The 9,914-nt window shown below is 41.6% G+C and overlaps 1 protein-coding gene across 1 annotated transcript in view; it reads right to left on the bottom strand.

The window, feature by feature from the left end:
- Positions 1–6,824: 6,824 nt before the first annotated feature.
- Positions 6,825–9,914, bottom strand: part of EHD4 (EH domain containing 4) — a 30,424-nt gene continuing 27,334 nt past the window's right edge. Inside the window, exon 6 of the mRNA XM_075754418.1 lies at positions 6,825–9,499. Coding sequence (XP_075610533.1) covers positions 8,963–9,499 — 537 coding nt within the window. The 3' untranslated portion in view covers positions 6,825–8,962. The remainder of the gene's footprint in view (positions 9,500–9,914) is intronic.

The following is a 9,914-nucleotide window of genomic DNA, read 5'->3' as shown; positions in this document are numbered from 1 at the left end:
TAAAATTTCACTAACTCCTGAATATCCATCTCCATTTGTAGTATCTATCTACGGTTCAAAGTTAAAATGGTGGACATTTATGTGACACTGACAAATAAAGCCATTTCCTCAGTTATTTACATCATAACAAGGTAAGAGGAAGGGCACAGAAATATTTGTGTGCAGTTTCCTGGAGGGATCAGGAAAAAAAAAATCACCCCTCTGGGCTAATGATGGGCCCTCTCTTGCTGCCTTCAGAGAATGGGACCCTTGCTACCGACCTCAGGAAGAAGATGGCCCATGATGTCAGCAGCATTTTCTTGTTTCTTGACAGGAAGGACTCTGATGTGGGATTCCCTTCTGCAAAGCAGCAGCCACATAATGCGTGTTGGGTTTTTTTAGCACCCTTTCTTATCTGCCCACAATCTTATTCTGCTTAACAGGGAAACAGAGACGGTAGAGATCAAACAGACCTCACGCCCAAGCAGCCTGGCTTGCAGCCCCGAGGCTCCTCTGCCCCCAGCCCTTCCCCCGCTGCTCTTCCACTCCTGCCAACGTGCTGTAAAAGAAATAGGGATGCCACACTTCCTTTCTACCTAGTTGAATTTTTTTTTTTTTTTAAATATAGTTCTCCTCCTCCTCCCACAACATGTAGGTGAATTCCTAGCTCCTCTCTAAGACAGGAAGAAATGTTTAATGGCCCTGTTGCAAAGAGCATAAAAGCAACAGTGACAGGGCTGGCAGAGGGTTGCAGATGCGGAGTTTGCTGCTCCCACACCCACCCCTGACCTGCGTGAAGGCTGATCGCCATGAGCCTTCCCAGGACAGCAGAGCCTGTCCTGGTCCCGTGGAGGCCTCCCTGGCCCCGCTCTCCAGGCGGCAATGCTGGCTTCCCTCCCATCATTGCCCTCACCCACCGGCATGGAGGAGCCTACCAGAGGGGAATACGTTCACACAGGTGAATGCAGATGCCTTCAAGTGCCAAAGTGTCCCTCCATGAGGTCACTCAGAGCTGACGGTCCTGTAACTAAATGAGCCCTTCATTGTACCAAGCTACTAGATCCATGCCCTGAGCTGCCACTGAGCAAAGCCAGCTCCGATTTAAAAGCCATGTGGCAACACTCATGCCTGCTGTTACAGAGGACGGAGTTTATTCACATGGCTCAGCTGAAAGGTTTGGCACAGCCCATCACCCTCCATTACGTGTGCTTTGCATACTCACGTTCCTGAAGGTACGTGAAAATCCTGTCTGATCTCTGCTAAGGAGAAAGTTCCGCAAATCTCAGAGAAAATAAATATGTTAAGTGCAAACACGTGCATGACAGCTCAGCCCTCTACACCCCACGGTGTCTGCAGCCACGTTGCTTCCACGTGTAAGGGTCTCAGAACAACAAACATCTCAGCCTTAACTCTGTGGAGCAGGAAGGCAGCTCCCTCTCAGGGCTCTCATAGCCCACAGCATGCCACATGGGCACAGAAACTAGCCTGCTGCCTGGGGCCAGCAGCCTGGGTCCCACAGGTAGCCCTCCCCTCTGCCACCCTCCCCAGCTCCAGCAAAAAGCTGATGTTCAGTCTCATCAAGGCAGTGTGAGCACAGGTGAGATGAACTGTGATCCCAGAACATCTCCTAACCACATCTTGAATTGCAGCAAATCTTAGGCATCGTGGCACAGAGGAGCTACACTTTGGGTACTGAGTGCACTGGAGAGCAGCAGCCAGTAATTATTGTAAGAAGCTGTTTGCTCATTTGGGGTACTAAGGCTCAAGAAAAGTTGGGGAGTTAATAAAAAGCAGCTTAGGAGAGGCATGGAGACCTCCAGCTGTCAGTCTGCACAGACTCCCTGCTTTCACAGGCCTCTCAGCTGAATGTTGTCCCTAAATAGCCAAAAACTTCTCTCCCCAAAGGGCTCCAGAGCTCACCGCCCCCAAGCCCCCCCCCCACACTACGCACGTACCTGCCTTCCCAGCGCCACTGTCACCAGCTGCCCCAGGGTGCCACCCATCCATGGGTGGGGGGAGTCTCCGGCGGATGCAGCCCCAGCTCCTCTTAAAGCTGAGCTCTACCTGGGAGGATCTAAACCGGCATCCCGGGGCGCTGGGTTGTTATAAACCTCAGCCTCCCCATGCTCTAGTCTAAACTAGAAGTTGCTTTTTCTCTTTGAATAGTTGGCTAGCGGCGACATGACATCAACGAGGAGCAGAATTCAAGCAGAACAGTCGAATTACATCATCCAAAGGAACTGGAGCCCCTCGCTGCATTTGAAAAAGAGGACAGCTTAAAGCAAAATCAGATGTATTTATTTTTCCTGGCATGAAGAAGTTCAGTCATCTTTTTGAAACAGAAAATATACATTTGCTTGTTTAGTCATGAATTAAAGACATTTTCTCCTTGGAGCTGTTTATATTATCTTGAAATTTTCCTTCTGTTTCTGAACCTCAAACAGTTAACATAAGAGCTTCAAAGGCTTTGCGGTATGAACACATGGGACAGAAGACTTTAATTCTCTTTCCATTTCATATAAACATAGATAAAGGGTTTCAAGTGACAGAATAGCCTTAAGATTCTGAACATCAAGCTGAAAATGGGCCTTAAATTGCTGCATTGGCAATGCCAGATCTAACTAGCATATTTTTATCATCTGGTTCAGATGTTTTCATTTTTATTCATTGCTACTAACAAGACCACTGCATGAGGGCAGAACTACTACTCCTTTACAACCGGATTTTAGGGGGCTATTTCTATATTGGAGTGATAAAGCATTTAGCTCTATTTATCGATAAAACAAAATTGTGAGACTTGGATGCAGATTGGTTCCCAGCCCCCTTAGTGCCAGAGGACTGCACCCTACCCCCAGGGAAGGTGTACACCACGGTATGCTCTCAGGTTTTGGTCCCCCGCTGCCCCAATCAGCAGATTACCAATCACAATCACAGCTCCCAGCCCAGACATCCCAGTTTCATTGCAAAGGCCACCCAGTCATGTGGAATGATTGAAGGTAGTTGGCAAAAAGACCTAGCATTGTATAAACAGTTAACGTTAAGGGTGGAAATTTTAAGCAGACGAGAGATAAGACAGGGTGGTGCAAAATGAAGAAAAATTGCAGTTACTCTTTGCTGTAGGCTAAGACAGCCAAGCCCTTAACTTACTGGTTATGGTTACATTGTTGGTTAATTTCTTCCTTTAAGACTAGACATGAAATGAATGCATTTTGAGAAAACACACAAAATGATCCAAGAAGGAAATCACTAAGCACAAGTAGCATCCTTCCACAATTCCTTGTTTAAAACGTTTTAAAAAATGATAATCATGCACCATAAGATTTCTATTTATCTGGTGAGAGATATATACCATCCATGCAAAATGAGCTACTTTGACTGCAGTGAAATCTTCAGAGCTCCAGACTGAAGTGAAATATGGGTTGCTAAGCTAGCATCACCTTGGAAAGAACATGGGCAAGCTCCACCTCAGAGAGAAGATTAGGTGGGAGAACAAGTTAGACCTAGCATTAATGAGTGTCCAGTATTTACTGGACCAGAAAGTAACTGTGAGTCCAGTCTATCACCAGGTATAAATGTGTGCTAGCCTGAAGTCCTATGGGGAAAGGGTAAGGAACTGATCTCAATACCATGGTTTCCACAAGAGAAGATATTTTTCCCCTCAAAGGTCAGAAAAGCTGTATAGGTACAGGACTTCTGAATATAATTGTAGGAAAACACGTACACCTTCTCCTGACTGTGTTTGGATCATAGCAGGTGTTTGCTGGGTTTGGGCATTTATTTCCAGAAGATAGCTCATTGCCTGAACCCTGAGTGAAGGAAGGCACCTTCAGCAGATGTGTTTGTTCATCATCTAAGCAGGGTAAGGCAGTCAACTCTTTCTCCTGGGCTTTTCTGCCCAAGTCAGGCAGGCTAGCCCAAGGGCCAAGCTTTCTCAAAGGTCCTCTGCACTAACAGTTAGCACTTGCAGCATGATAGTCTTGGATCAGAGAAGCTCAGAATAAAGTAGTGTCTGCTCCAAAGCCCTTACAAATACACCAAACATGGGAGCCAATAACAAGGTTTGGAAAAAAAAAATAATGGTACAGTAGGCATAAACAGAAATACTTCAGTTTAAGGATGCCCACAAGACAGTGTTTGCATGTGAAATGCTTTCACGTGACACAGCATGACCACCACGAGCACGCCAGCCTAGCTTGCTAACACTGCTACGTACAAACCCCTTTAACTTAGATCTGACACTAGTAGGAGCAATCGTTAAACTGTAGCATCCTGGTGGCACAGATATCTTTATAAATGCTTCAAGTTGTGTGTATACAAGAAGGGCAGGAGAAATTAAATTTAAGCACAACATTAAAATGAATGTTCTATTGATATAATTGGTTATTTTAAAGTAGTAGGTAGCACTGTGTGGAAAGTGTCCTTGGATTTTTTTGGGACAAACATACCAAAGTACTCTTTGCTAAACTGCTAATCTACTCTTATATTTCAAGGTTAGTACCCCTACTGAAGTTAAAAGAAGTACCTCTCAGCTCAAGTGTCACACTGTCAATCCACACAGGAAGTTTTTGATTTATCTTCCACACTTGGAGATTAAGAAGTTCCTATACTTAGACATTAAGAAACTCCAAAATTACATTCTGCTATAAAAAGCCAATTATGGAGAGGTACTAGAGGTTTGTTTTCCTTTTTAAATTTAATTCTGGAGTCAAGCCTTGGCATGGACAGTAACTTCAGCAACAAGTTCAAGGACACAGAAGAGAAATAGCCATAACCTATTATGGAAACATTAACTGAGGTGGGAAAATAAGCAGCTTGCCAAATAGCTACCATGCCTATGAGCCTTAAGTAGCAGGATTACAAAATTCAAGTCACTGAACAATTACCTTCCAGAAAGAATCTTACAAAAGAAAGTCTCAGGTAGTTCAATATTAGTTTATTAAATCAGCAATTTTTATCACCACTTTCTAAAAATGATTACAAAGCATATTAAAATATATTACAGTATCTGCGAGGAATTTATTGTGTAATAAAAGTGCAACAATAATGAACTTACAACTTTGTTTGCCTTGTTGGACAAACTGAAGCACACTGCACAGCTCAAGCCTTCCCTCAAAAATTAGAGGGCCTTTGAAGTGAAAACACAGTATTTAACAAAAATATTAGGCATGTGAAGTAGAAAACAAAGTTCATGTTCATTCTCTCAGTGCTAAGTTACACATACCCGTCAAACCATACACTTCAAACTCTGCTTGAATTCCAACAATATAAGAGCCACCAAAGTGAGCGCACATTGCAAAAGGGAAGGAAGTGAGAAGAAAAAGAGGGCACATTTCAAGTACTGGGGATGAATAATGTTGTTGAAAGTCAGGGACCAGATGCTGCTGCTTTGAGACCAGGTTCCACACAAATCCATACCATCTCCAACTAACTACCAGGACCCCACCCTGACCTAAAAATTTTTGTAAACTCACCATTTTCAAGCTATCACAGCTTTAAAAGGCTCTCACTGCCCTGTAGTGTGGTTATGAGCAGTAGCCCAACATTTTCTGTTCTAATCTACAACAACACTCTAATAAATTTCTGTGGAAACAGACCTATGGTTGGGAATTAAAACTGTGTTGCAGAGTAGTTGGAGAAGAAGTAAAAGCAGCAGTTTCTACTATGGTTTTTGGCAGCAGACTACACACACCAGTGGGCACTGATCTCACAGGATGAATTATTAACAGTTTTGAATGGTCTCACAGCAAACGTAATCAAAATCCTAGGCATAAAATGGCTAACAAATTCAACATCTTGGTCTTTCTTCAGCAGAGATCAGTAACATCAAACTGAACACCAAAGGCTACCTCATACTGCTGTTCCCAATAACTACTTAGAGCACAGTTTCACGCGAGAAGGTAATCCTGCTCACTTCTCATGCTCCTAACACACGGACTCACTAACTCCACAGAACATTATCCAAACTGTTACGTGTGGCTGGTTTAACTGAATGGGCTTGCAGGATCTGACAAGCCAGAGAGCCAGCACGGCAAAGGGAGTAGATCCACAGGTATGTGAGGAGGTAGTGAGAAAAGAGATCCCTTCCCCTGAGCAACAGCAACCTACTGTATCAGTTTAGCTGTGCAGTCCACATGAAGTGTACTTTATTCCTGTCAATTAAGTATGATACTAGTGCACTGCACCACGTATCTACAAATACATTTATGCATGTAGCTCTGCATGCCAATCCTGAAACTTATTCCTCCAGATAAACAGATAAAATCCACCTCTACTCCTATACATGCTTTGTACATCCCCCTTCCAAATTCTACAGAAAAACAAAGCAAAAACATTTCAACCTCACCTAGACAAAATATTTTAACTTATCAAAATGATGCATTTCAATGTGTCCCCTAAGCCCAAGTTAGCACACTGTCACAGAGACTGACAAAAAGACTGTGTTCTCCATTTTACTACCAATAAAGCTAGAAAAATAAAATCAAATCACTGAGAAAGTATCCTGCTCCTCTCACTGGAAGAGTATATTTCTACTGGCATGGGATCACATGGCTCCAACGCATTTGGAGCATCACCCCTGGAAGCTACACGTAGCTCAACTCAAACGTGGGTCCACCTCTGGAACCCTGTGCTGCTGAAGAGCAGGGTAAGGCAGAAAGTCGGAAGATCAGCAACTTCCCACATCCTCTTAGCTTCGCCCACACTACAGTAGTCACGATACACAAGCTTGCTTTCTTTCTCCAGATGTCTTTCCCTACTGAGCTAGTCAGGTTGGTCATTAGTGTATGAATCCATTACTGACTGCAGACACTACACACAAACAAGCATATATTACTACTTCTGCAGCCTGTTTTTTTTTTTTTTTTTTTTTAAACAACTCCTGCAATGTCTATAGACTACAGTTCAGTCAAAACCAACATTACATAGAAAATCAATTACTCTGCAGATGTACAGTCACACAGGTAGACTCTCGGTCAAGTTTCACAGCTCTAAAGTGCACAGAGATGCACTAAGGCTAATTTGGCTACTAATTTAGGTCTAACAGAAATAAAGTTGGTATGCTTGAATAAGAGGAAAAACTTAAGAATTTTAAAAAAGCAAGTCCTCAGGAATGATTTAACTATGCCAGGATATCCTTGATACAGGCCCGGAAGCCTGGCAAGGTAAAGGTGTTCTTCTGTCATTACTTAAAATAGCTTCATTGTTTTCCCCATGGTATAGCCCTGGCAAAGTTCACAGCAGTTTCACATCAGAATAGAACAGATGCAGAAAGATAAGAGGTCCACAAAGATCTGAAGTATTAAACCTGACTGACAACCTACAAATGTATGATTTGAGAAGAGAAGCTGAGTTTCTTCTTAGGTCACCTACAAATCTGAATGCATAAGCATGACTAAAATCTTAAGCAGAAGACAATACCAAACTACTTCCCTCCTCACCCTTACTGCAAGGATGCTAAAACACCATTTGGCTTGCTCTGTCTCAGAAGGCACTACTGCTACCACTTACTGAGACTCAAAGAAAAAGTGCTTGCAATTACAGTACCTTTGATGTGTAGGGTATTTCATACTACAAATGGAGTACAAGTCAATTCTTGCTCACATGCATAGAGCAAAACTGACTGCCAAGTTTGGTCTTAGAAAAGAACTGGCCCTCCCCAAAAGACTGAAGTTCACAGGGCCAAAAATTTATGTTCTTTTAAGGTACTTAAATCAGTTGTAAGCAGTTCAACTTTGATTGTGTTGTTAAAAAAAATGAATGTTTATTAAGCATCCATTCCTTTCATGGATTGTTTTCAATAAAGGAATAATATTTGGAGGGACCTGTTTATCATTTATTACAGTCAATGTAAAGATTTGTTAGGCTCCCCATCTTTCAAATCTGCCACCAGGGGAATCAAATCTCTCTTCTGTGGTTGTCAGCTACATGTTCACAAAAGTGTTAAAAACTTCTCTTAAAAATATTATATATTAAAAAAATAAGAGAACTAAAATTACCTGCAAGTAGAAATTAAATACCCACAAAAATTTCCCAAGACAATTTGATGTGCTTTGAAGAGGCTGACTTTGAGCAATACACCTTTTCTGAACAGAAAATGAGACTTGATTTCAATGGATTTTTTTTTTTTTTAGTTTATGAAAATATTCTGATGTCACTTTGAACAGTTCAGGGATTTATTGTCTGCAGAGCAGCTAAACAGAAGCCTGAAAAGAAACTACAAATCCAATGAACAAAGGAGTTCTTTTAACGATAATACTGCAGATATAGTGCTGTATAAAACTGAAGAACCAGTTCTTCAGATAACAAGACACAGTGATGACAAATTGAAAGAATCATTTTAATATTTTGCAGCTTTAGCAATAATCAGTGAAGGTTTAAAACAAGTCTGCTCATATTCTGAGCACTTAGACTCACTCTCCATTACTCTTCTCTTTTTCTACCTCCAAATTAAATAAAGAAAAAAGAACAAAAATAAAATTTCCTTTTACATCTGCCTTTTCTTAAACTATAGAGATGCTGACATTCACTTGATGCGTAAAGTATGTTTTTAGCATAGAAAGTGTTCCTTGCATAGGCAGGTGAATTTAACATTTAGAGCTTCCTTGTACTAATTTTAAATAGTTTGGAGAAACTTATGGTAGATAAAAGTATTTAGGTTTGGTGACTGTCAGTGACTTTTATACACGGTCTTTTCTGCTTTATGGTTGTAAAGGTAGCAAGACATGGAAGCAGGACTACAAAAATATTTTCACCTTACCATCACACATTATGATAGATCTATACAAGGCACTTGTGATACGCATGTCTCAGTGAAGGTCAGCAGGGACAACTCCATGAATGTTTCCCTGCTACTAAGCTTCTAATTTCAGTAACTTGAGTAAAATGTGCTGTGAAGTTTAAGGATCTAAGCCTAATTTCAAATTTTGGTGGTTTCAACACATTGGTTGGAAGATTTCCAAAATCCTCATTCTCCTCCTTTTATTTTTCACTCTACTGTCTGCAAAGGTTTCCGGTGAGATGGTGGCACCAGGTGAGAAGGTAGTGTGCCAGGCAGCTCATACCCATCCAGTTTAATCTTGATAAGATGCTTTGCTAACGCAAATTCCTCATCATCCAACATCCCATCACCATCACAGTCTGCAAGTTTCCAGATCTTCCCCAAGACGCTGTTGGGTAGTTTAGAAGTCACCATCTCCTTCTTTGCACTGATCCCAGATATTTTGCCATTGATTGGTGACAGAGTATAGAAAATCTCATCATAAGCAGGTTTATCTTTGGCAACAACCCATTCGTCTTCATCGGCTCCTTCCTTAGCACCTTCTCCATATCCGTGGCCAAAAGGTCCTGCCATGGTGCCATCAAATGCTCCACCATGTACCATCTCTGTGGGCATATTGCTCTCTTCCTGTCTGATCAGGCTCATCAGGGAGGCAATTTTGTTGGCCAGCATGTTATCCACAGCTTCAATTAGCTTTGGTTTCAAAGAGTGAAATTTAGTGAAGTCACAAGTCTCCAACAGCTCCTGCCAATGACAAGGGTTTCAGTGACAGTAGTTAGAAAAGCTTCCAATCCATTGAAACAGGATAAGGAATGGGCTTTCAATGAAAACAATCTGTTATCTTCTGAAGCAGTTTCCATAACTGAAACTCCTCTTGAAGGAGAAGCAAAGCTTACACATATCTATCATACATCTAACATACTGATGAAATATATCATGACAATTTTGCAACAGTGTATGAACCGGTCTATTAAATTACATTTACAATACAATTTTCAAAGTGGCAATGCATAAACACATGCCAGTTGGTGAACATTACCTAACAACTTACCATTCGGTGATTTTCTTCCAAACATCAAAGAAAGTATGGAAATACGTCCTCAGTCCTGCTAGCACTTAATGCAAGTGTTTAAGTTAAAAATAAATGCAAGAGTTTGCA

The sequence above is a fragment of the Balearica regulorum genome, chromosome 5 (genome assembly GCF_011004875.1).
Source record: "Balearica regulorum gibbericeps isolate bBalReg1 chromosome 5, bBalReg1.pri, whole genome shotgun sequence".
NCBI lineage: Eukaryota > Metazoa > Chordata > Aves > Gruiformes > Gruidae > Balearica > Balearica regulorum.
The sequence above is the reverse complement of the archived record's forward strand: the minus strand, read 5'-3'. Positions and strand labels throughout refer to the sequence as shown.